The sequence below is a fragment of the Anas acuta genome, chromosome W, assembly GCF_963932015.1.
Source record: "Anas acuta chromosome W, bAnaAcu1.1, whole genome shotgun sequence".
In the NCBI taxonomy this organism is placed as follows: Eukaryota; Metazoa; Chordata; class Aves; order Anseriformes; family Anatidae; genus Anas; species Anas acuta.
This window is the reverse complement of record NC_089016.1, coordinates 11,304,825-11,331,595: the sequence shown is the minus strand read 5'-3', so window position 1 is coordinate 11,331,595 and position 26,771 is coordinate 11,304,825. Positions and strand designations below refer to the sequence as shown.

Sequence of the window (26,771 nt, the reverse complement as noted above, 5' to 3'; positions counted from 1 at the left end):
CCTCTGGGTCTTTGCTGATGAGCCCACGAACCTCAGGCACTCAGAGACAATTGAAGACATCTCTCCAGAAGTGCAAGTCAGAGGCAAGTTTCCTGCAGTGTCCCCCTGAGGGCCAGCACTGACACAGCCTCCCTTGGAGCTCGTTAGAGCAGAACCCTGGAGGCAGTGAGGACAAGGAGACAAAGGCAGTGTGAAGGTGACACTGATGTGTAGAAAAACTGGATGTGTGTTACCAAGCACAAGGGCCAGGGAAGAGACCCCAAACGCCAGGGAAGGGAGATCCCTTCCCTTCATACCTTGCTCAGGGCTCTTCGTGGGCAGCAGGAGATGGGGATGTGCATGGCCAAGTGTAGGAGAATGGTACGACCCCTTCCTGCTTCATGGGTGGGGGCGAGGAGGCAATGAGGCCCTGGTTCTTCAACGATCAGCTGTCTCCTCATAGGCCTCAGTGACAGAGACAACAGCCATAGCCATGGATGCAAGGACCTGGGTCGTGTTGGGACTTTCAGCCTTGGTAGAGCCCATGATCCTCTCCACACCAGGCTGTCCTAGGGAATCCTAGACCTGTACCTTTTTCCCCATTCCTGTAAACCATTGTGTTTGTGGTGTCTCACTGTATCTGAGCTGAGTCTGATAACTCACATTTTCTTGGTAGCCGTGCTCTTCGTAAGGCAGTTCTGTAGGAAGCTGGCCTGGTTCCTGGTGAGCAGGCAACACGGCTCGTATGGCATCCCTCGTGGTGCCCAGGCCCTCCTCCTCCTGGGCACTGCTCACGCAGCAGTGTCCCAGTCTGCCCTGATCTGTGGGGCTCTTCTTCTTCTGGTGAAGTATGAGGCTCGTCTCCTTGTAAATGAAAAGATTTTTCTATCGGCAAAATCCTGCAGTTTCTCAAGGTTCCTTCACACTGATGCTCCATTCTGTCAGCCATTCATGGCTGCAGGCAGACGGTTCAACCTTCGTGTGATTGTGCTTTCTCTGAGAAGAGAGAGTTGCAGGAAACTTTGGATAATGCAGGAGTAACCAGTTGAATGGAATTGCAGCACAGAGTCATTGAAGGGTAGGGGATGGAAGGCTGTCAGGTTCCATTACTTCTGTCTTCCTTCTCATGCATGCTGTAAGTTCATCTGGAGCTGTGATGTAAGTTCATCTGGAGCTGAATGTTATGGGGCTTTGTAAAAGTAAAAGGTAAAAGTTAGAAAGGCCAAAGCCCAGCTGGAGTTCAATCTGGCTATGACTGTCAAAGACAATAAACCCTGCTTATAGAAATACTTTAAATAAAGGAGAATTAAGGAGAATCATCATCCTTTATTAGATGTGGTGGAAATCTGGTGATGATCTAGAGATATGTTAAAGGCTTAAGTACTTAATGCCTTCTTTGCCCCAGTCTGTAGCAGGAAGACCAGTTGTTCCCCTGGATATTTCTTCCACTACATGGCCAGAGCAAAACTTCTAAGGTGTACTTTGTAGCAGTCTTTTCTTTCCTGCTCTTTCCTACTACCAAAGAAAGCTCCATCAGGGTGGAAACCACTCCTGAAGTAGGCATCCCAACCCAGCAGGCTCCTTGCGGCCTCTCAGCCAACCAGACACAAGTCACCTCAGCAGCAGCTTCCAAGCCAGGGGACTGCTGCTGGCCTTGCAGCTTCTAGGCTAGACACAGCCAAGCCTTGTGCCTGCTGCTGTGCAGTCATGGACTCAAGCAGAAGGGACAGGACAACCCATCTGGGGGCCTTCTTTCTGTCTGGGTCTTCCTGGGTCTGGAGGCAGAGGGGATCCCCCAGTCAGCATGCCAAGCAGGTGCCTTCTGCTGGCCTAGCAGGGCCACTGCCAGATGTCAGCCCAAAAGTGCAGATCCCAGGGAGAAGGCAAGGCTGACCTGCCACCTCCAGACACAAGTGACCTCACAGTCCCTTTCCGTGACACATTCCTGCTGCTGCCCTATCAAGTGCAGAGACAGAAATGACCTCACAGTCACTGCCACAGTCACATTGCTCCTGCTGGGGCAGGAGATCTTGAGGTAGAGCTGAGCTCCTCAGAGCATCCCCACCCATCTCCTCCTTGTGGCCCACAAGCTGATCAGATCCATGGCCCGTCACATCCATCTTTGAATGCCATGTGGCTGCAGAGCAGCCTCACAGTTCCTGCCTTGCCTCTAGGGAAAAAGAACCTAAATTTAAAGGTTAGGAAAAGGGTTAAAGGTGTGGAGGTTAATGCACGGAAAGACAGGCTTTGGATGTTAGTTGTTCTTTTATGACATTAGGGAGTACAGCAAACTTTTCTGGGTTAGAGATTAAGCAAATTTTTAGTAGGAGGGTTTGGTGTTCCTCTTGGGGTGTCAGGTCTGTGGTTAGAGTATGTGCAAGCTCTTTGGTTTAACATTTTGTTTAGATCTGCAAGAATACTAGAGTTAATTAGAGCATTTTAATGCTAGTGTTAAGGGCAGGGATCAGGCTGAGCAAGAGCGTAAATATAATGGAAAAGGGGTTTGGACTAAAATTTCTGAAGCACGACTGACCTCATAATACCATACCTACAAAACACCCCCCTTTTGGGGACAGGACCTGCCCACCTACAATTAATCTGGCTCTGATCCTTGCAGCATTGATGATGGGCTCCCAGCCTCTCTGAGGAGCCAGTTCCGTGCCAGTCCTGTAAAGTACTTGGGCAGGAGGGACCTCCTGCCCTGTGCCTGTTGGTGGTCTCTCAGATCCTTGCTCTAAGCGAAGATTATGCTCACATCCAGAAGCCCTGTGCATGAAGCTGGCCTGGAAAACACTTGGGGAAGCACCTCCCAGCCCCAGCCCCAGCCCCAGTTCCAGCCTCAGCTGGTGGTGCTGCTCTGCAGGGAGAGGGGGCCGGGGTTCCCGGGGCACGGGGCACTCTGCAGGGCCGTGCTGGGCAAGCTGGGAAGCAGACCCAGCTCATGGGGTCACTGCCATTGCCCCAGGGCTGGAAGGAATCACTTGCCAGGCTCCTTTGCTGGGGCTGCTGCATGTCCTGGGGCTGCAGAGCTCTCCTCTGCCTGCTCACAGCAGATTGAGCACTTGAGCTCTGCTCAGTCCACATAGGACAGGCTCATGCTCTGTGGGCTCCATTCACTGCTGTCTATTGGGCTCACAATGCCCTGACAGAGGAGGCCAGTGAGTGATTTTTTGCAGCCCTGGGTAATGGCAATGACATTTCCTTGTTTCTCACAACCTTTACACAATTGTTTCTCCTGGCCCTCCCCACTGCCCAGCACTGTCTCTCGGGTGGCACTCGGTGACCCTTCAGAAGGGCCTTTGGGCTTCCTCAATTGTCCTGGTGCTTATTAACACCTTCCTGGCTCCTTCCAGAGATTCTTATCCATTGTGGGGACACTGATTCTGGCTTGGACAGAGTTTCTCTGCAGATCAGCCCGTGTGGTGCTGTGTTTTTGATATGTGCCCAGATCAGTGTTGGTCACCCACGGCTGTAGTCGCTGTTCCTGTGCAGTGTTTGCACAACATCAAGGCCTTCTCTGCTTCTCACTCTGCTCCACCATCGAGTCGGCTTCCACTAGCCCAGGTTGCTCAAAGCCCCATCCAACCTAGCCTTGAATACTTCCAGGGACAGGGCATCCACAGCTTCCCTGGGCAGCCTGTTCCGCTGCCTTACCACCCTCTAAGTCAAGAACTTCTTTCTAATAGCTAATCTAAATCTACAATCTTTCAGTTTAAAACCATTACCGCTACTCCTATCATGACACTCTGATGAAGAGTCCCTCCACAGCTGTCCTGTAGGCCCCCTATTGGTACTGGAAGGGCTCTTTAAGGTCTCCCCAGAGCCTTCTCTTGTCCAGGCTGAACAAACCCATCTTCCTCAGCATGTTCCTAGGAAAAGTGATGCAGCCCATTGATCGTCCCCATGGCCCTCCTCTGGACTCCTTCTAATAGATACACATCCTTATTGGGGCCCCAGAGCTGAGCACAGTACTCGAGTTGTGGCCTTGCAAGCCCTCCTAACAGATCAACATTCACTCCAAACTTGGTGTCATCTGCAAACTTACTGAGGGTGCACTCGATCCCCTCATCCAGATCATTGGTGGAGATATTGAAGAGACCTGGCCGCAGTACTGGGCCCTGGGGGACACTAAGGACAGGCCTCCAACTGCATTTATTTGCATTTACCATGACTTTGGGCCAGTCTTTAACCCCACAAAGCGTACACCCAGCCAAGCCTTGAGCAGCCAGTTTCTCTGGAGAATGTTGTGGGAAAAGATGGAAAAGCCTTACTGCGGCCTAGGTAGACCACATCCACAGCCTTTCCCTCATCCACTGCGAGCATCACCTTGTCACACCTTGAGATCTGATTTGCCAAGCGGGACCTGCCTTTGACAAACCCATGATCCTCCTTCCAGCCATTTTGAGGAGGACATCACATTTGCTAGTCACCAGTTGACTGATAGCCAGGACTGCTGATAAATGATGGAAGGCAGCTTGGTGAGCACTTCTGCCAGCTACCTCAGTACCCTCGGCTATATCCCATCCAACTCCATAGACTTGTGAACACCCTCCATGAGGGATGCCGTACGAGCAGTGGTGCCTGCTCACCAGGAAAAAGGCCAGCATCCTACAGAGCTGCCTTACAAGGACCATGGCCACCAGGAGAATTGGAGTTATCAGACTCAGCACAGATCCAGTGAGACACCACAAAAACAATGGTCTACAGGAACGGGTAAAAAGGTACAGGACTGGGATTTCCTAGGACAGCCTGGTTCAGGGAAGAGCAAAAACACTGGAAAGGCTGAAAGTCCCAACGGAACCAAAGCCTTTGTGTCCATGGCTATGGCTGCTGTCTTCTAAGCCACTAAAGCCAATGAGGAGACATATTGTTAAAACACCAGGGCCTCATTTCCTCCTCACCCCCACCCATGAACCAAGCAGGGGTTGTACCATTCTCCTGCACTTGGCCATGCACATCCCCATCTCCTACTGCCCCACAAAGAGCCCTGGGCAAGGTGTGAAGGGAAAGGTTTCGCTTCCTACAGGCTGGAGGTGAAGGCCTGGCCCCTGTGCTTGGTGACACACATCCAGTTTTCCTCCACATCAGTATCACCTTCACATTGCCTTTGTCTCCTTGTCCTCACTGCCTCCAGGGTTCTGCTCTAACGAGCTCCAAGGGAGGCTGTGTCAGTGCTGGCCCTCAGGGGGACACTGCAGGAAACTTGCCTCTGACTTGCACTTCTGGAGAGATGTCTTCAATTGTCTCTGAGGGCCTGAGTTTGTGGGCTCATCAGCAAAGCCCCCAGAGGGGTGATTGCAGTGCCTTGGGCTGGGCCTGTGCTGCTGAGTTGGGCCTCGCTCCTGGGACAGAGAAAACACATTTCAGAAAGTCCCACGAAGCAGAGAGCCAGCTGTGCCCAGGAGCAGCTCCTCTGCACAGCGCAGCAGGGCTGAGGGCTCTGACCGCAGCTGGCACGGGAAGAGAAGAGAAGGAGAGAGGGCTTGGAGGCAGCTGGCAGTGGGAGGATGCTGAGAGCTGCCTGCAGGAGAAACCTGCACAGCCCTTGACAAGGTAAGGGTCTGGCTGCAGGGCCATGCAGCTGCAGGTCCTGGAAGGGTCTCCTGCTGGGTCTTGTTTCTGGGAGGGCAGTGGGCAATGCAGTAGGCTTTTAGAAATCTGCTGGGTTGCAGTGCGAGGTGAGGAAGTCTGGCAGAAGCCCCTTGGAGTGTCATAACCAAGCTGCCCTTTTTAGCCAAGAGTTGGGTGTCTAAGTCTCCTCTGGACATTGCAGGGGATGCAGATTTGGTATTGGGACACCCCAGCTTGCAAATATCCAGCTCTGTCCGTGGGGCATTGTCCTGGGCTGCACGCTTCTCTCCAGCAGGATGCAGCTCTCTCCTGGCATCCTTGTGTTATCCAGGTACCTCAAGGAGAAGACACCTCTGTACTAAAACCACGTCTGTGCTGCAGGATGGCTGTCTGTGGGCAGCTGGTGTGAGGCCTCTGCAGCCTTTGTGAAGAGGGAAAAGCTGAGATCCTGCTCATGTACCTGGAGATAAGGTGCAGATTCTGTCTATCTGCACTGGGGTTGGGGCTTCTTTGCTTTAAGCTGTCTCTACTTTGGAAACACAAGAGTGTGATTGTTCTACTAAGCATAAGAAAATCTGACTCGCTCTACAGTGTGGTTGGAGGTGTTCTTTGCAACAACCCTGCAAAGTTCATGGATCTTGTAAGTGGACTAAACTTGAGTTTCCCCCTTGTTCCTGCTTTGTGACTGCTACACAGAAGGAAGGACACCTCTAAAGTCCCCAGCAATCCATGCTTGTAGTGCCAGTCTCACCTAGCATCAGCTGGGACTCAAGCGATAGAGCCGCAGAAAGCTCCTTTTGCAAAGAGAGAGGCTTCAGATGAGAGTGCTCTAAGGCTTGCAGTAGGTTTTCCTCAGAGAATTGTCTTCTAAACTTTTTCTGCCTTCTCCTTCTCTACAGACAACAGTGCTCAATGTCAGAGAATGCCCAACGTCAGCTCTGTGAGCGAGTTCCTGCTGCTGGCATTCGCAGACACGCACGAGCTGCAGCTCCTGCACTTCGCGCTCTTCCTGGGCATCTACCTGGCTGCCCTCCTGGGCAATGGCCTCATCCTCAGCGCTGTAGCCTGCCACCACCGCCTCCACACCCCCATGTACTTCTTCCTCCTCAACCTCGCCCTCCTCGACCTGGGCTGCATCTGCACCACTCTGCCCAAAGCCATGGCCAATGCCCTCTGGAACACCAGGGCCATCTCCTATCAAGGCTGTGCTGCACAAGTCTTCTTTTTCTTCTTCTTGGTTGCAGCAGAGTATTCCCTTCTCACTGCCATGGCCTATGACCGCTACGTTGCCATCTGCAAGCCCCTGCACTATGGGAGCCTCCTGGGCAGCAGAGCTTGTGCCCAGATGGCAGCAGCTGCCTGGGGCAGTGGCTTTCTCAATGCTGTCCTGCACACGACCACTACATTTTCCCTGCCCCTCTGCCAAGGCAATGCTGTGGACCAGTTCTTCTGTGAGATCCCCCACATCCTCAAGCTCTCCTGCTCAGACTACTACCTCCGGGAAGTTGGGGCACTTTTAGTGTTTAGTGTTTCTTTAGTTTTTAATTGTTTTGTTTTCTTTGTGGTGTCCTATATGCAGATCTTCAGGGCAGTGCTGAGGATGCCCTCTGAAAAGGGCCCACACAAAGCCTTTTCCACGTGCCTCCCTCACCTAGCTGTGGTCTCCCTCTTTATCAGCACTGCCATATTTGCCTACCTGAAGCCCCCCTCCTTCAGTTTCCCATCCATGGATTTTGTTGTGGCAGTTCTGTACACAGTGGTACCTCCAGTACTGAACGGCCTCATCTACAGCATGAGGAACCAGGAGCTCAAGGATGCAGTAAGAAAACTCTTTGGAAACCTGCTTTTTTGGAATCAATAATGACTGTGAGTTCCCTGATTATTTCATGAACTGTGAAGAAAAACTAATTATTACATTTCCCTAAAATATTTTCTTCAAGTTATTTCTTTTGATTTAAATAATGTTATCCTTAACCTGTTACCTGATTTTTTATTTTTTATTTTTTTTTCATTTTAAATACCCAATCTTCTAATTACCTAAAGAAGCAGGCTTACCATGTAGAGAAACACACACAAAAAGAAAAACTAAAACAAAAACAAACATCAGAACCACATTGTTACCCGCTACCATCTCTTCCAATCTCCTCTGGAGCTGGGGAAGCAGCCCCAGCATGCAGGAGGGGCTCAGGACCAGGAGCCCTGGTGTCAGATGGAGGTTGGGTCAGGGCTGCTGCTTCCCTGGAGCCAGGGCCATGGCCAGCAGCAGAACGTGGCCTTTTCACTGCTGCTCTCTTTTGGTCTCCACATTTTTCTCCTTTTCTCTTGTATTTGGATAAGCCATCAGATCTCGTGTACCTTGGTGACAGTTCTGTTGTCTCTACAGTGGCATCCCAATTCCTGAAGGCAGCAGCAAGTACAGTGCAGCCCTGGGTGACAGCTGGCCTCCCTGCTAGCACCACAGTAACAAGAGGGTCTTGCTCAGGGAAAACCCACAAGCCCAGACGCCTCTTCCAAAGCTGCTGCCAGGAATACAGCCAAGGGGTTGCTCCCTGCTCTTCTGTTATCTGGGCATCTTTGTGGAGTTCAGGCTTAAAAAGTCCCAGGGTGTTCTGTGAGGGATCAAGGGCTGCACCAAGAGCTCTCTTTATGGTGGCACTTCCCAAAGTAGACAACTGGATTCATCTTGATGGGACTGCACCTCCTGCAGTGGGGCTGATGGCCGATTCAGGCCTGTAGAGGAATCTGGAGCTGCCGGAGATGTCAGGTGATCTTCATGGACAAGGTGTTCAGTGGGCAGTGATTAGGACCTTGTAAAATGTGTGACCATCCAAAGAAGAACTTCTAGGTGTATTTTTTAGAGGGAACAGTGAATATGAGGTGTCTTTGTTCTAAGGAAGTCTCTGCAATGCCAGGGGAGGCAATGAAGAGGCAGCAGGTGAAGACCCATAAGACTGCAAAGTAACAGTGGAGACCCTCCTTATAGGCTCCTGGGCCAGGTCTGGTGCAGCACTCGCCTGCCCTTTGTGCCCTCAGAGACACCCCATGGCCCTGCCCAGCACTGCCCTGTGCTGCTGAGCCATCAGCACACATGGAAAGGGGCTCAGCAGCAGAGATCCCCATGGAGTTGGGTCTGCTGCCCACCCTGAGTAGCACGCACCTGGGGAAGACCCGTGGGTATCCCAGTGCACCAGAGCCCCTGGCTCTCACAGCAGATCCACCACCTCGGGGCCCTGAGGGGAGCACAGGGAGGGAAGCAGCAATGGCCAGCCAGGCTAGCGTAGACAGACTGCCCTGGACAAGTCCCTCGGGGAGCAGGGATGGCCCTGGGGAAGAGCAGAACCGCATTTCTGGGCCTGTATAAAAACAGAAATGAGAAGGAGAAAGCTCTTTGTGCAGGCCCCTGCTCGGGGCAGGCTGCTCTGTGGCTGGGCCAGGGCTTTTGTGCTGGCCGGGGGAGCGGGGCTGGCCCTGCGGGGCACAGTCACTGTGTGCTGGGGATCTGCCAGGCAGGAGAGCAGGGCTCCTGCAGCTTCACGGACCTCCATTTCCTGGCACCATAGCCAGCCTCCTCCTTGCTCACCCCAACCAGACACTACACATGTACGAGCTGCCTGCTTCCTCCTCCTCTAGAGGGCAGAGGGGAGGGAACAGTATAAGTAAGTGAAACTCACAAGTTGACAGAAAGACACATCAGGATAAGAAAGGAAAAGAAAAAAGAAAGAAATAAAAATCAAAAGCCAAACATGATGAACATTTTGTAACTCATCAGTTCCCACTAGCAGACCATTGTGCACACAGTCTCTGAGAGTGCCACCTTGTCTTGGAAAGATGATGTATTGCTGAGCACTATGTTATGTGCCATGGAACATCCATTTGGTCAGGCTGGGTCAGCTGTCACAGCGGGTTCCTTTCCTAGACTTTTGTCCACCCTCAACCAACTTGCTGGTCGGGCAGAGTGAGAAGCACAGAATGCTTTGATGCTGTGCAAGCAATGCTCAGGAACAAGGGCCAGAGCCATGGGTGAACAACACTGCTCTGGACACATAAAAAACACAGCACCAAAGGGGCTTCTCTGCAGAGAGTAACTCCATCCCAGCCACAGCCAGTGCAGGGCCCTGTGCTGGACTAGAAGGCTCCCTCTGAGCTCTGGAAGGAGCCAAGGAGGTGCTAATAAGCACCAGGACAATTGAGGAAGCCCAAAGGCCCTTCTGAAGGGTCACAGAGAGACAGTGAGGAGGGCCAGGAGAAAGACTTGTGAGAAGGCTGGGAGAAACACAGACACTCAGGGCTTTAGCAGCTGTCTGTGGATGGAGTAGGAGGACGAGGTCAGTCCTGGAACTGGGGCAGGGCTGAAGGTCCCTGCGTGAAGCTGGGCTGATGGAGAAGTGTCCACCTTGCATGTGTGCCTCAGTCTGGGAGCAGGGGCCTGCCTGTGGTGCAGGATGCCTGGGCTGTGCTCAGCCATGCCCCAGGAGATGACCTTGCTCTCTTCCTCCCCACCACTCCCCACACGGGGCAGGCCCTCAGCAAACACCCCTGAGCCTGGAGATGCACCAACCTGCTGCAGTGAAGTGCCACTACTGCAGGGGAAGAGGGGAGGCTTGGAGAGACACGTGGGGCCTGCGGACAAGAGTGGTGTGGCCTGGGGAACTGAGTGCCTGGGAAAAGTTACCCTGGAGCCATAGGAGCCATTCTGGAAAGAAAACTTGTAGGCAGGAATCGCACTTTTGTGGCACTGCAGAGCTGCTGGGCACATTGTGCAGGATGCTCTGATGGACTTTTGTGTCCTTTTCCATCGTGTCTTAAGGGACGCTTTTCTCAGGAATAGAGTAGCCAACAGAGCACTGACAGATAGTCTAAGATCATGAAAGACATCATAAGCATGCCCCTAAAAAGATAACTGACATGAGGAAATCAGGAGAAGCCTGGCCAGGAGAAATGTGAGACTGAGAGGAGGGAATAGGGGCTTGGCCAGCCGAAATTAAGGATTTTGTAGAAGTAAGAGGGTTCAGGTTATGCTGATGCTGCTGTAACTGTGACTTGAAATAGTCATACAAGGCTATTCCCAAGCTTCAACCTGTAAAGTTATTTCCTAAAACTAAATGCTACTCAGCACCCTGAAAGGAATCCACCACTCTAATGACTGACCTGAAAGTATCCCTAAAAGACAAAACTCAGCCCATAACTGATTCCCCTAGCTCTTTTTCTCTTAATCACTCTGATCTCTGTCCTTAATATTAGCATTAAAATGGTCCATTAAACACTAGAAAACTGCTTAAGAGACCTAAACAAAAGCCCTAACTCCAAATAAATGTGAGGGGCCATGGATCTGATCAGCTTGTGGGCCACGAGGAGGAGATGGGTGGGAATGCTCTGAATAGCTCAGCTCTGCCTCAGGATCTCCTGCCCCAGCAGGAGGAATGTGACTGTGGCAGGGACTGTGAGGTCACTTCTGTCTCTGCACTTGATAGGGCAGCAGCAGGAACGTGTCACGGAAAGGGACTGTGAGGTCACTTGTGTCTGGAGGTGGCAGGTCACCCTTGACTTCTCCCTGGGATCTGCACTTTTGGGCTGACATCTGGCAGTGGCCCTGCTAGGCCAGCAGAAGGCACCTGCTTGGCATGCTGACTGGGGGATCCCCTCTGCCTCCAGACCCAGGAGGACCCAGGCAGAAAGAAGGCCCCCAGATGGGTTGTCCTGTCCCTTCTGCTTGAGTCCATGACTGGGCACCAGCAGGAGGCACAAGGCTTGGCTGTGTCTCCACAAGAAGCTGCAAGGCCAGAAGCAGGCCCCTGGCTTGGAAGCTGCTGCTGAGGTGACTTGTGTCTGGTTGGCTGAGAGGCCGCAAGGAGCCTGCTGGGTTGGGATGCCTACTTCAGGAGTGGTTTCCTACCAGATGCAGCTTCCTTTGGTAGTAGGAAAGAGAAGGAGACAAAAACTTGCCACAAAGCGTGCCCTGGAATGTTGGAACCTGCCATGAGGAGGAGGAAATGTCCCTCAAAGAGTCGTGCTGTAGTGCCACAGGTCACCCTCTGATTAGACCGTTGCTTTGTCTTTCAAGGAACAGCTGGTGAGGGTTGACGAGACATGGGTTAAAGCAAGGGATGAGAGCAAAGTGGTGAACAGAGATGGGTGTATGAAGACTTCAAGGAAATAGGACAAATTGTGGGACAGCGTAGGAAAAGATACAGAGGAGAAGGCAGAACGTACTGGCAAGAATGTAAGGTCCCAACAGCCCTGAAGGCTTTGTCGCCTTGGCTACAGCTTATGAGGAGAGATGTTATACACGTTGCAATGGGGCCTCATTGATTCTTTTCAACCCTGTGCAGCACCTCAGAGGTGTCATACCAGTGTTCTTCTCATGGCATCACACTGCCCACCACAGCCCACAGACCCCAGCAAGAGCCTTGAGCCAGATGTGGGGATGCAGGATCTCCCCTTCCAGTGGCTGGGGCCAACCCTTGGCCCTTCTGCATTACCAAAACCAACCAAGACTTTTCTCAGCACAGCACTTTGCTTGTCTGTAACCATGGCCTCCAATTATCTGCCCTTACAAGTCCCGGGGAGGCTTTGTTAGTAACAGCCCTCAGTGGGGCCCATTAATACTCCAACTCACTTCAGCTTTTCCTTCTGACTTTACTTTCTCTAGCAGTTGCATCATTAACCTCTCAGTACCTGAGCTTCACAGACTCAGCACCACAATACACCATGGAACTCATTAAAATGCAGAAACTCCTAACATCTCTTTGATAGTTTTCTTCAAAACTTCACGCCTTGTGCAGCTACTTGCAGATCTTGCAAGATGTAATTAAGGAAGAAGATTTCAAAGAGCAACCACTAAAAATATTTTCTTATTTCAAAGGCTGAATTTTGCTGCATTTCAGTTTTGAACCTCATTCTCCTATTGCTATTCATCCAGGGTGACTTCTTTGGAGACCTTCATTGGGAGGAAGAGCAAGGTGTGCTGGTCTGACAACTCCACTGCCAGCAGTGGTCTTTGTCCCTGTAACTGCAGCCCAGCCCAGCACATGAAACACTTTCTAAGACTTGTCAGGGGTTCCTTAAGAAAAAAAAAATATATATATATAAATACAAATAAAATAAAATTAAAATAAAACAAAATAAAATAAAATAAAATAAAATAAAATAAAATAAAATAAAATAAAATAAAATAAAATAAAATAAAATAAAATAAAATAAAATAAAATAAAATTGAAATGACCATTGGATCCTGAGACATTCTAAATGAATCTGAGTAGACACCTGGACATCCATGGTTCTCTTGGGTCTTCTGTTGAAAACTCAGGAAGAAAACTAAAGAAAATATATCTTCAAGTGGCTGTAGCTGTACCCATGAGATTGGCCTCTTTTGGGAAATTGTCCCTTTCCAGCCATGGAAACCTAAATTGAGTAAAGTGAAAAGAGCTGCCCAGTCAATAGAGTAGGGCAAAGTCCTACTTCCTGTGCTATAGATGCAGAAGGCAAAAAGAATTGCATTGTGCCTGACACTACTCTGGGACGTGTCACCCAGGTCAGGCAACTTTACCTTAGTGCTGACAAGTCCATCACTAACGCACGCTCCCAAGCTCTACATCTACACCTTGGCTCTCCAGTCAATGACCCAGCTCATGGATGGCAATCAGGGAGTCTCGGTTAGTGCGACGCTGTCTCAGGTGCGCCACCATGGTAGCCATTGGCACCTGCTGTTCTTCAACCCTCAGCAAACCCACAACAGAAGGGTTCTGTGGAAGGCCAAGCAAGGTAGAAAACTGTTTCATGTCCATTGTCTCCAAGGCAGCTCTGCCAAAGCCCCACCGGTGGTGCCCTCCTGAAACTTTGAAGTTCCCTCTCCTGAAGCCAGTCTTTGCTGTTGCTGGGCAAAGTTGTTTGACGAATGAAAATCTGTTTTTGAAAAGGACTGCTGTGGGGCGAAGGGTATAAGAGGGGAGCCTGTCCTCAAGATGAAAAAAGGCATCCCGACATAATGAAAAAGGAATGAATAGGGACAGGCTGGCAGAATAGAGACCAGGACGGGAACAGGCATGCTGATCATCTCATAAAGATAGGTTTGGCCAAACTCAGCAAACCGCTCAGAGACGCTCGTACAGAAAGTCGTTAGAAATGGGCGCACCGGAGCTGGGAAGAAGCTCCAGCTGAGAGAAGCGGAGCCGTGCACACAACTGCCTCTTGCTGGTCAGCAGTTGCGCATTACGGGGAATCATACGTCCTTAGAAACAAAGACTGTCCTGGTAACCTTACAGCTTATTCTCCTTATTAACAATCAGACAGTGTATAAGCCTGAAATATGCAACCAAATTGATGTCAAGTTGTGGGAATCTGCAACTAAAAATGACAAGGTTGCAGTGGGACTGCTTGGCACCTGGCAAGCAGTCTCTGAGGCCTTAAAGAGCCATGTGGGACCACAGTCAGACACGTGTGGTTTGCCAGACAGTGAGGGAGCTGCAGGCTCATCCACCGATCCTTCTACTACACCATTGCCCCCACCCCCACCACTACTGCCATTGCAGGCCTTTGCTGTTATGCCCCCTGGTGACATGCCTTTTGACACAGGCCCTCTTGGCCTTGAAGAGGAGATGGATATGTTTTTCTTCGATCTGGGAAGAATGGGATATATAAGGCCCAAAGGCCAAGTTCCTAGCAAGACATGTTGTTCCCACAACTAGCCCTGGAACTCTCCGGTGTTTGTAATCAAGAAAAGGAGTGGAAAATGGAGACTGTTAACTCATTGAAGATATGGGAGCACTTCAACCAGGATTACCAACTCCAACTATGCTCCCCCATTCATGGACTTTAACAGTAATAGACAAAGGATTGTTTGTTACCATTTCTGATTGTACATATGTATAGGCATATATAAAAGCAATGTTCTGTACATTTAGAAAGTTCGATCTTTGTGTGTGCGTGTTGGTAGAGCATAGACTCCCCACACACCCAGCACTGTTTACTTGCCTTTTATAAATATTACTAAATTCAGATTGAGTTGAGACTTCATTTATAACAGGTGCTTTTGCCATTCCTTCCCTGTTGGACTCACTTCAACCTCCAGTGCAGTTATCTCTTGGGATGCCCCATCATTCCAGAAATACAGGTGCGTTCTACCTCTTTACAGCTTGATGGCATCAGGGTACACTGTGCACCGGTGTGCAGTAGAGCCTGATACATTTGTGGGTCTGATGTGCCAGGCCATTAAATATACACAGTCCAGTAAACCTGATTGTCCTTTCCTCTGTGCCCCCGCCTTGGCTGGAAGGAGGACCCCTTGTAGTGGGTTTACGTGGCAAGGTTTTGGTAGCAGGGGGCCATAGGGGTGATTTCTGTGAGAAAGATCTAGAAGCTGCCCCATGTTTGGGAAGGGCCCCATTGTTTTCCAGATCTGAGCCAATAAGTGATGTTGTTTTGCACCTCTGTGAGAGCATATTTAAGACAGGGAAAAAAAACGCTGAGCCACACAGTAGCCGGGAGAGTCAAGGGAGTGAGAAACAGCCTTGCAGGTGCCAAGGTCAGTGTAGAAGCAGGGGGAGAGGTGCTCCAGGCGCCGGAGCAGGAGTCCCCTGCGGCCTGTGGTGAGGACCATGGTGAAGCAGGATGTCCCCCTGCAGCCCATGGAGTACCACGGTGGAGCAGGGTTCCACGCTGCAGCCCGTGGAGGAGACCACGGTGGAGCAGGTGGCCCTGCACCGATGGAGGCTGCCGCCTGTGGAAGACCCCTGCCGGAGCAGATTCCGGGCCGGACCTGTAGCCCGTGGAGAGGAGACCACGCAGGAGCAGGTGACCTGGCAGGAGCTGCTGCCCGTAGGGGAGCCAGGTTGGAGCAGTTTTCTCCTGAGGGATGGACCCCGTGGTACGGACCCATATCTGGAGCAGTTCTGGAAGAGCTGCTGCCTGTGGGAAGCCCACGCCGGATCAGTTCATCAAGGACTGCATCCCATGGGTGGGACCCCACAGCACAGGGGACGAGAGTGACCGAGAAGGAGCGGCAGAGAAGAAGTGCTGTAGACTGACCATAACCCCCATTCCCCCGTTCTCCTGCGCCGCTCGGGGGGAGGAGGTGGAAGAGGGTGGATGGGGAGAGAGGTGCTTTTGGTTTCTTTCCTTTGTTTCTCACTTCTCTAGCTTGTTAGTAATGAGCAATAAATCTTACTATCTGTCTTCTTATGCTGAGTCTGGTTTGCCCGTTACACTAATTATTGCGTGATTTTCTCGTCCTTATCTCAATCCTTGAGCCCCTTTCACATATTTTCTCCCCATTCCTCTTTGAGGAGGGGGAGTGAGAGAGCAGCTGTGGTGGAGCTCGGCTGCCCACTCGAGCGGAACCACGACACCCCTCTAGTCCAGCTCATGGTATTCATTGCTGTGTCTGGTAGATGGTGCACTGGAAAGCATGTCCCATCATGGCAGGGGAGACGTCACTGAGAGCCAAGGAATGTAATTCAGTGCAGGAGTTGGGGCCCAGCAGAGACAAGGAGTCAAGGCAGTGGGGTGGGGGAGGCCAGCAGAAGCAGCCCAAGGGGTGGTGCTGCTGGTGAGGACACGTTTGTGGCAGCAGCCTGAGTGGGCAGCAGCTGTGCGCAGGCAAGGGGAGGCCAGGAAGTGCATGCCAAGAGCGCTCCTGCCAGCAGAGCCAAGGCCGGGGCTGAGCCCAAGGGCAGAGGCAGGCCCAGGGCAGGGGGCTGCAAGGGCCATGCTGAGCTCCCTGCCCCTGCAGCAGCCACCCTGGGCCTCAGCAAACATGCTGGCAGGCTGCATGGAGGGTTCGAATGCCCTGGGCCCTCTTCCTGCTCTGCCCAGGCCAGCAAGGGCCCAGAGCGGCCTCCCTTCTCCTGCCCCTGCAGCTCTGGGCTCCCTTGGCACAGCCCTGGCTCTGCAGCACCAAGCCCTGTTGGGAGCCCTCCCCTGCATGCTGCCACCGCTCCCTGACGCTGCTGTTGCCCTCTGCTGGGCACTGCCCAGCCCAGCCCAGCCCCTGCCTACCTCTCCCCACCTCCCTGCCCTCTCCCCAGCCCAGCCCAGCCCAGTCCATCCCAGCCCAGCAGCCCAGTTTGGGCTGGCCCCAGGGCAGTGCCCACCTCAGGCTGCTGCAGGGCTCTGGGCACAGCCACCACAGCCCTAGCCCCTCGCAAGGCACCGCAGCTGCTGGCACAAAGGCGGCTCTGGACCTCCCAGTCTGGGACCAGCCCTGGCACAGGAGATGGAGGTCCGTGAAGCTGCAGGAGCCCTGCTCTCTTGCCTGGGAGATCCCCAGCACACAGCGTCTGTGCCCCACATGCAGCAGTTCCTTGGGTATATTCCTAGCACCAGCTTTGGAAGAGCTGTGCAATGAGAGATGCCACTGTAGAGACAACAAGATTATCAGCAAGATACATGAGATCTCAAGACTTAGTTGAATGTGAAAGCACAAGAGAACAATGAGGAAGCCAAAGGGAGCAGCAGTGACAAGGCCACGTCCTGCTGCTGGCCATGGCCATGGCTCCAGGGAAGCAGCAGCCCCGACCCGAAGGCAGCAGAGAGGCAGAGCACAGAGGGCAGTGAGGGGCAGCCCCGAGGGCCACCGGGGCCCTGAGCCCCTCCTGCGTGCTGGGGCTGCTCCCCCAGCTCCAGAGGAGAGAGGACCTCTGACCAGTGACATTCTGAATGCATTTTGGATGCCTTCCTTATTGTCTATATTCGTGGTGGAAACCGAGCTCTACAGGTACATGAGATGAATGGGTTAAAGTAAATAAATTAACATGATGAAGGTTAAAAATTCCATTATTCAAATAAAAATCATATGTAAAATTATTAAAGAATAATAATAAAAATTGTTCCCTCATATTCCCAAATAACTTCTCAGTCCAAATAATGTTTTTATTAAACATATTGTAGTATGACAATAATAATAACCATATCACTAATGCTTAAGAAGCATGTAAAAAAACAATTTTAATAAGAGCATTCTTGAGCTGCCGGTTCCTCATGCTATAGATGAGGGGGTTCACTGCTGGTGGCACCACCGAGTACAGAACTGCCACAACAAGGTCCAGGGATGGAGAGGAGAATGAGGGGGGCTTCAGGTAGGCAACTGTGGCTGTGCTGACAAACAGAGAGACCACAGACAGGTGAGGGAGGCACATGGAAAAGGCTTTGTGCCGGCCCTGCTCAGAGGGCATCCTCAGTACGGCCCTGAAGATCTGCACATAGGACAGCACAATGAAAACAAAACAACCAAGGACTAAAGAAACACTAAACACAAGGGTGCCAACTTCCGTGAAGTAGGCATCAGAGCAGGAGAGCTTGAGGATGTGGGGGATTTCACAGAAGAACTGGTCCACAGCATTGCCTTGGCAGAGGGGCAGAGAAAATGTAGTGGTCGTGTGCAGGACAGCATCGAGAAAGCCACTGCCCCAGGCAGCTGCTGCCATCTGGGCACAAGCTCTGCTGCCCAGGAGGCTCCCATAGTGCAGGGGCTTGCAGATGGCAACGTAGCGGTCATAGGCCATGATGGTGAGAAGGAAATACTCCGATGACATCAACAAGACAAAGAGAAAGACCTGTGCAGCACAGCCTTGATAGGAGATGGCCCTGGTGTTCCAGAGGGCATTGGCCATGGCTTTGGGCAGAGTGGTGCAGATGCAGCCCAGGTCGAGGAGGGCGAGGTTGAGGAGGAAGAAGTACATGGGGGTGTGGAGGCGGTGGTCGCAGGCTACGGCACTGAGGATGAGGCCGTTGCCCAGCAGGGCAGCCAGGTAGATGCCCAGGAAGAGCGCAAAGTGCAGGAGCTGCAGCTCGCGCGTATCTGCAAATGCCAGCAGGAGGAATTCACTCACAGAGCTGCTGTTCATAACTCTCTGACCTAGAAAATGGCTGTCTTTTGAAGAGGAGAAGGCAGAGCAAAATTAGAACAGACTACTTAAACTAAAACCTATTACAATCTAAGAGTACCCCTAGCCCAAGCCTCTCTTTTTGCAGCAGAACCTCAAAGACTCTCAAAGCCTACTGCATTGCCCACTGCCCTCCCAGAAATAAGACCCAGCAGGAGACCCTTCCAGGACCTGCAGCTGCATGGCCCTGCAGCCAGACCCTTACCTTGTCAAGGGCTGTGCAGGTTTCTCCTGCAGGCAGCTCTCAGCATCCTCCCACTGCCAAGTGCCTGCAAGCCCTTTCTCCTTCTCTCCTCTACCCATGCCTGCTGCGCTGTGCAGAGGAGCTGCTCCTGGGCGCAGCTGTCTCTCTGCAACAGGATCACTTTTTAAATGAGTTTTCTCTGTCCCACGAGCCTGGCCCAGCTCAGCAGCACAGCACCAGCCCAAGGCACTGCAATCACCCCTCTGGGGGCTTTGCTGATGAGCCCACAAACCTCAGGCACTCAGAGACAATTGAAGACTTCTCTCCAGAAGTCCAAGTCAGAGGCAAGTTTCCTGCAGCGTCCCCATGAGGCACAGCACTGACTCCATTGGAGCTCGTTAGAGCAGAACACTGGAGGTAGTGAGGACAAGGAGACAAAGGCAATGTGAAGGTGACACTGATGTGTAGGTAAAGTGGATGTGTGTCACCAAGCACAAGGGCCAGGCCTTGACCCCAAGTGCTTCGGAGGGAGTTCCTTTCCTTTACAGCTTGCTCAGGGCTCTGTAGGGCATTAGGAGATGGGGATGTGCATGGCCAAGTACAGGAGAATGGTACGACCCCTGCCTGGTTCATGGGTGGGGGCGAGGAGGCAATGAGGCCCTTGTGCTTTAACGTGAAGCTGTCTCCTCATAGGCCTCAGTGACAGAGACAACAGCCATAGCCATGGACACAAAGACCTGGGTTCTGCTGGGACTTTGAACCTTGCCATAGCCCTTGCTCCTCTCCAAACCAGGATGGCCTAGAGAATCCCAGACCTGTACCTCTTTACTGGTTAGTTGTAGACACTTGTCCTTGTGGTGTCATACCGGATCTGATCTGAGCATGATAACTCAGATCTTTTAGTTGGCCATGCTCCTCAGAAGGCAGCTTTGTAGGAAGCTGCCCTGGTTCCTGGTGAGCAGGCACCACTGCTCGTATGGCATCCCTCATGGTGCCCAGGCCCTCCTCCTCCTGTGTACTCAGCAGTGTCCCAGTCTGCTCTGATGTGTGGTGTTACTCTCTCTCTCATTCAAGACTGGGCTCTACTCCTTGTAAATGTCTAGAGGTTTCTTTAGACAAAATCCTGTAGTTTCTCAAGCTCCCACCACACTGATTCTGTGTTCTGTCAGCTGTTCCTGTCTGAAGGCAGACAGTTCAGCCTTCATGTGATTGTGCTGTCTCTGACATTACAGCAGCATTGGGAGGTACAGGGGACACAGAATCACACAGAATTGTCTAGGTTAGAAGAGACCTCAAGATCATCGAGTCCAACCTCTGACCTAACACTAACAAGTCCTCCACTAAACCAACGTTTGGATAATACACGAGTAACCAGTTCAATGGAACTGCAACAGAGTCACAGAATGGTAATGCGTGGAAGGCTGCCAGATTCTACTTTTTCTGTTGTTCATTCTCTTGCATGCTGTCAGTTTCTTTGGAGCTATGCCCTAAATGTTGTGGGGCTGTGCAGGACAAAGTTAGAAGGGCCAAAGCCAAGCTGGAGCTTAATCAATCCATTCCTGTCAAAGACAATAAACACTGCTTATAGAAATACTTTAAATAAAGGAGGATTAAGGAGAATCATAATTCTTTATTGGATGTGGGAGGAAACCTGGTGAAAAGAGATGAGGTAAAGTCTGAGGTACTTAATGCCTTCTTTGCCTCAGTCTGTATCAGGAAGACCAGTTGTTCCCCTGGACATTTCTTCCTCCTCATGGCCAGTGCCTACCTTTTAGAAAAGTTTGTGTCTTTTTTATTTATTTTTTTTTTCCTCCTTCTCTTTCCTACTACCAAAGCAGGAAAGCAGGCTCCATCAGGGTGGAAACCACTCCTGAAGTAGGCATCCCAACCCAGCACGCTCCTTGCGGCCTCTCAGCCAACCAGACACAAGTCACCTCAGCAGCAACTTCCAAGCCAGGGGCCTGCTGCTGGCCTTGCAGCTTCTTGTGGAGACACAGCCAAGGCTTGTGCCTCCTGCTGCTGTCCAGTCATAGACTCAAGCAGAAGGGACAGGACAACCCATGTTGGGGCCTTCTTTCTGCCTGGGTCCTCCTGGGTCTGGAGGCAGAGGGGATCCCCCAGTCAGCATGCCAAGCAGGTGCCTTCTGCTGGCCTAGCAGGGCCACTGCCAGATGTCAGCCCAAAAGTGCAGCTCCCAGGGAGAAGTCAAGGCTGACCTGCCACCTCCAGACACAAGTGACCTCCCAGTCCCTTTCCGTGACAGGTTCCTGCTACTACCCTATCAACTACAGAGGCAGAAGTCGCCTCACAGTCCCTGCCACAATCACATTCCTTCTGCTGGGCCATGAGATCCTCAGGCATAGCTGACTGCTTTCTAGTTCCCAAGGGAATAAGGCACAACTTTCTGGGTTTGAGAGTAAACAAATATTTAATGGGAAGGTTTGGTGATCTTCTGTGTTTAGGGTATGGTCAGGCTCTGTAGTTTACGTCATTTTTAGGTCAGCCTGGAAGCCTAGTGTTAAATAGAGGATTTTAATACTAATATTAAGGGAAGGGATTAGGGTGAGTAAGAGAGAAAAAGTAATTGAAAGGGGCTATTTGTTGAGTTTTACTTCAAGGGATACCTTGTGTTCAGGCTTTAGAGAAATGGATTCCTGTCAGAGTGTTGGAACAGCATTTAGATTTAAGGATTAAGACTACTGGTTAAAGTAGTGTAAGGGCCATACATGACTACAAGTCAGTGTTGCTGCACAATCTACATTACATGATGCCTCTTACCTCTACAAAATCATTAATTTCTGTTGGCCATGCTCATCTTCCCACCCCAAAATCTCACATCTCTCGTGTCCAGGTTGCTCCTGACCTCCCCATATCTTATTGGGATCAGCTTTCCCATGACATAGGCAGTATATGTTTCATCTCTGTGGGCTACTCTGTTCTTCAGAGAGAAGTGTCATTGTAGTCAGGAGGGAAAAGGGCCTAAAGGAGCATCCTGCCCAGTATGCCCATCAGCTCTGCCTCTCTACGAAATTGCGCATCCTAACTACTAGTTTTGTTTCCAGAATAGCTTCCATGGATCTCAAGTTCTTTTTCTCAGAAAAGAAAAGCCAACGAGAGTGTACCCCCTCTGATGGATGAGAAGGGTGAACTGGTAATGACAGACATGGAGAAGGCTGAGGGCCTCAACAACATCTTTGCCTCAATCTTCCCTGCCAGTCAGGCTTCCCAAGTATTTCACTTCCCTGAACCCATAGATGGAGGCTGGGGGGCAAAGAAGATGATCAAGTGGCTGGAGCACCTCTCCTATGAAGAAAGGCTGAGAACACTGGGGCTGTTCAGCCTGGAGAAAAGAAGGCTCCAGGGTGACCTCATCACAGCCTTTCAGTACTCAAAGGGGGCTTATAAAAAAAATGGAGTGTGACTCTTTGCTCAAGGACATCACAGTCCCTGCCCTGCCCCAAGGGGATAAACAGCTGAAGTTAGGGATAGGAGTGGGTTTGAAGATGAGATGTGTTGTGTGTGTGGTGGAGGGTTAGGTGGTCAATTTAACATTTAGGGATTAGAGGTCAGCTTCTAGGGCTAATGCAATGGAAGGGCTTTGAGGGAGGGATTGGTGTTCTGCTCAAGATGCCTGCTCAAGGTGTAGGAAAAGGGCAAGCCTTGTGGGTCAGAGTTTTGTTTAGTTCTTGGGTGAGGGCTGGGGTTAACGCTGGCGTTCTAATTCATGATTAGGCTTAATCATCCATCTGCTTAGCCTTGAAGTACAAGATGCTTTCGACATCTGCCTTTTCCACGTCCCGAGGAACCTCTTTGATCAATCTGTCCTTTCCAAGGTCTTTGAGATAGGTCTTATGACGACGTCTGCAATTCCACCAACACATCTCTCACCCTTCCCATACTACCTATAAACAACCCTAGGACTGACAGGGGGATGATGAAGGTATGGGAAAGGGCTTGGTTAAAACCTCTGAGCACAGCCTTTATGGGCTTTACAGAGACAGTGACAATAGTGTCATAGAAAACAGTGACACTCGTGAGGACAGAAGAGCAGGTGGATAAGGCCTTGGGCTTGTCAACAGAGGATGCACGCACATGAAAACTGCAGGAAACAGAAGAGGAAGATGATCCAAAGGAAGGAAGGAAGGAAGGAAAGAAGGAAGGAAGAAAGATCCAAAATGTAGATTATGAAAGGAAAGACCATGAGTATCATTGTGGCACTGCAGGAGAGCTCCAGCAATGGGGCAAAACCACAGAAGGTGTCTATGACACTGGGGCCACAGAACTGTAGCTGAGAGGAGGAGAAAGAATTACTGCACATGAGAGAAATTCCCCTGGTTCAGGTACAGCTGCCTTCTGGAGTCAGACCTTCCACTTCTCAAGCCTTGCAGAGAACAGGGATGGCATACAGCCCAGGGCTGACCATAGGACATGGCCCCCAGCAGGAAGCACTGCAGTCATGCAGAAGGTGCAGCTGAGAGTGTTGTCCCCCTTTGCTCACAGAGGTTGGAGCACTGTCTCCCCCATGTGGTGTCTCCCCTGTGTGGAGTACGGTGCCTTGTCTCCCCCACCGCACGGCCTTGACTCCTTGTCTCTTCTGGGCCCCACCTTCCACACCCAAATGTGTCCCTTGGCTGTCAGCTCCCTCTCCCCTGCCCTGGGTACTAAGCTGGAGCAGACAGGTTACCATTAGATGTGGTGGTGCTTGTGTAATTCACATTGGTGATGGCACAAATGACAGTTCCTTCACCAGTGATGTACATCTTTCTTCGTGTTAGGACATAACTCAATGTCCTTCACTCTGCTTTGTCACACTGATGAACAGAACCTGGTCTCCTTGATTATTCTGAGACACAATGCAATGCTTTTTGCCTTCTACTACTCCAGCACATTATGTGTGACTTTCCCTTACTCTGCACATTGACCTGCAGGATCATTTCACATGTTTTGCTTTCAAAACCTTAGCTGGACCAAGAGCATTTCCAAAGTGGGGCAAGCTGATGGGTTCTGCCTCAGCCATTTCGAGCATGCTATACTTGAGTTTTTCAGCCTGAGTTTGCTAAAGATGACCCAGGAAGGTAAATGGATGTTCACGTGTCTAGTAGGAATAAGGGAGAGTGTCTCATGTTTCCAATGGCCATTTCAAATCTAGGTCAATCTCAGGAACCCACTGAAGAAGAGGTTTGTCTTTGAAGGGGTTTCCTGTGCTGGACTGGGCTGCAGTTGCAGAGACAAAGACCACTGCTGGCAGTGGAGTTGCCCTGGGAACTCCACCTGGCTCCACCTGATTTTCCCAAAGGGTTCCTGCCTCCTGTAGGTCTTTTCTGACATCTGTCAGTCCAGGCAAGTGCCTTAAACACAACGGGACCACTGGAGGTTTTCCCTGGTCAGACAGCAATGCTCTGCCTGAGTACTCAGTTATTACTTTAGTTCTTATCTAATAAAGCAACTATTCATCAGCTCAAATGATTCAATTCCTTCTGTAAAATGTCTCAAGTGAAGTGTAATTTCAATCAAGAAGAAATTATAATTTCCATGATCTATACTCATCTCAGAAGAAGAAATACAGATAATCTCCTTTACTTGCATTCTCATCGCTTTGTCTATCATGGTGTGCTCCGTCATCTTCCAGGGACAACACCCATCTTGATTACACAGACCCTGCTGAACGTTCCATTTCCACCTGCCTGTGTGAACCCATGCACTTCCCATGGTTCTCCTGGTTTGCCCTCCCCTTACTCTTTGACCATTCAGACCTCTCTCACCAACCCAGTTGCTGCTGTGAGATTCAGTGAGTTCAAACTCGCCCATCTCTCAGCAGACTTTGAATGGTTTCCTTAGCAAGAACCTCATAATTTATCATTGAATTTGTATGATATGGATTAATATTAACACAATTACTTAAAATTTCCTATTACTCACTGAAAAATACATCATGTACAGTCATCCTTTTGGGAAGGTAAAAATCACTGGAGCAACAAAATGAGGAACTTGAGCTTTGTTTTTTTTTTAAAATTGCAGCATGATTTCCTGTTGTTTGTTTTGAAATAGGAAAAACCCTGTTGTTCCCATCCAAGCAGGACTTCAAAGGAGAAACCCTAGACCAATACCTATAGGAGAATGATGTTCTAAACAGAAACACATCAAAATTCAGCCTTTAAAATGGGAAAAGATTTTTATTAGATGCTCTTTGAAATCTTCCCCCTTAACTACAACATGAAAATTCTCCAATTAACTGAACAAGTCTTGAATACTTGAAGAAAATGATGGGAGAGATATGGCTGCTTAGGAGTTTCTGTGTTTTAATGAGGTCCATGGTGTATTTTGGTGCTGAGTCAAAGAAACTTGGGTACTGAGAAGAGAATGATGCAATTGAATGAAAAAGCAAACTCAAAAGGAAAAGTTGAAGTGACTTGGAGTATTAATGGGCCCCACTAAGGGCTGTTACTAACAAAGCTTCCCCAGGGACATGTTAGGACAGATAATTGGAGGCCATAATTACAGACAGGCAAAGCACTGTGCTGAGAGAAGTCTTGGTTGGTTTTGGTGATGCAGAAGGGCCAAGGCCTGACCCCAGCCACTGGGAGGGGAGATCCTGCACCCCCTGACTTTTCCTGGCAATCTGAGGAATGTGGTGGGCAGTGTGATGCCACGAGAGGAAAACTGATATGACACCTCCCTGCCTCTGCACAGGGTTGCAAGGAAACAAAGAGGCTGCACTGCAATGACTATATCTCATTTTCTCAAAAGCTCTAGCCAAAGCGTCAGGACTGTTGGGACCTTCCCTTTTTATCAGCAACCTCTATCTTTTCCTCTGCATGCTTTCCTATGCTGTCCCACACTTTGTCCTATTTCCTGGAAGTCTGCAGACAGCCATCTCTGTTCACCACCTTGCTCTCATCCCAGCATTTCCATCATATCACCAACGTCTCATCAACCCTCACCAGCTGTTCCTTGAGAAACGAAGCTAGGGTCTGATCATAGACACTCACCAGCATCTTCCAAGCCAGGGGCCTGCTTCTGGCCTTGCAGCTTCTTGGCTAGACACAGCCAAGGCTTGTGCCTCTTGCTGCTGTCCAGTCATGGACTCAAGCAGAAGGGACAGGACAACCCATCTGGGGGCCTTCTTTCTGTCTGGGTCCTCCTGGCTCTGGAGGCAGAGGAGATCCCCCAGTCAGCATGCCAAGCAGGTGCCTTCTGCTGGCCTAGCCGGGCCACTGCCAGATGTCAGCCCAAAAGTGCGGCTCCCAGGGAGAAGTCAAGGCTGACCTGCCACCTCCAGACACAAGTGACCTCACAGACTCTTTCTGTGACACGTTCCTGCTGCTGCCCTATCAAGTGCAGAGACAGAAGTGACCTCACAGTCCCTGCCACAGTCACATTGCTCCTGCTGGGGCAGGAGATCTTGAGGTAGAGCTGAGCTCCTCAGAGCATCCCCACCCATCTCCTCCTTATGGCCCACAAGCTGATCAGATCCACGGCCCCTCATATTTATTTGGAGTTAGGGTTTTGTTTAGGTGTCTCTTAAGCAGATTTCTAGTGTTAAGTGGACCATTTTAATGCTAGTATTAAGTGCAGAGATCAGAGTGATTAAGAGAGTAAGAGCTAGGGGAACAGGCTATGGGCTGAGTTTTGTCTTCAAGGGATACTTTGAGGTCAGTCATTAGAGTAGTGGATTCCTGTCAGGGTGCTTTTAGTAGCATTTATGTTTAGAAAATAAGTTTACAGGTTGAAGCTGGGGAATAGCCTTGTATGACTATTTAAAGTCACAGTTACAGCAGCATCAGCATAACCTGAACCCTCTTCTACAAAATCCTTAATATCAGCTGGCCAAACCCCTATTCCCTCCTTTCTATCTCACATTTCTCCTGGCCAGGCTTCTCTTGATTTCCACATATCAGTTATTTTTTTAGGGGCATGTTTATGATGCCTTGCATGATCTTAGACTATCTGTCAGTGCTCTGTTGCCTACTCTATTCCTGAGAAAAGCGTCCCTTAAGACACGATGGAAAAGGACACAAAAGTCCATCACAGCACCCTGCACAGCTCTGCAGTGCCACAAAAGTGCGATTCCTGCCTACAAGTTTTCTTTCCAGAATGGCTCCTATGGCTCCAGGGTAACTTTTCCCAGGCACTCTGTTTCCCAGGCCACACCACTCTTG

General features: G+C 50.6%; 2 protein-coding genes across 2 annotated transcripts in view; one reads left to right on the top strand and one right to left on the bottom strand.

The window, feature by feature from the left end:
- The window catches only part of LOC137846905 (uncharacterized), a 426,139-nt gene that overhangs the window by 129,983 nt on the left and 269,385 nt on the right, over nucleotides 1-26,771 (top strand). The window lies entirely within an intron of this gene.
- LOC137846910 (olfactory receptor 14C36-like) lies at nucleotides 17,466-18,155 on the bottom strand. Its single transcript, XM_068665016.1, has one exon. The coding sequence runs from the start codon at nucleotides 18,153-18,155 to the stop codon at nucleotides 17,466-17,468; it is 690 nt and encodes a 229-aa protein (XP_068521117.1).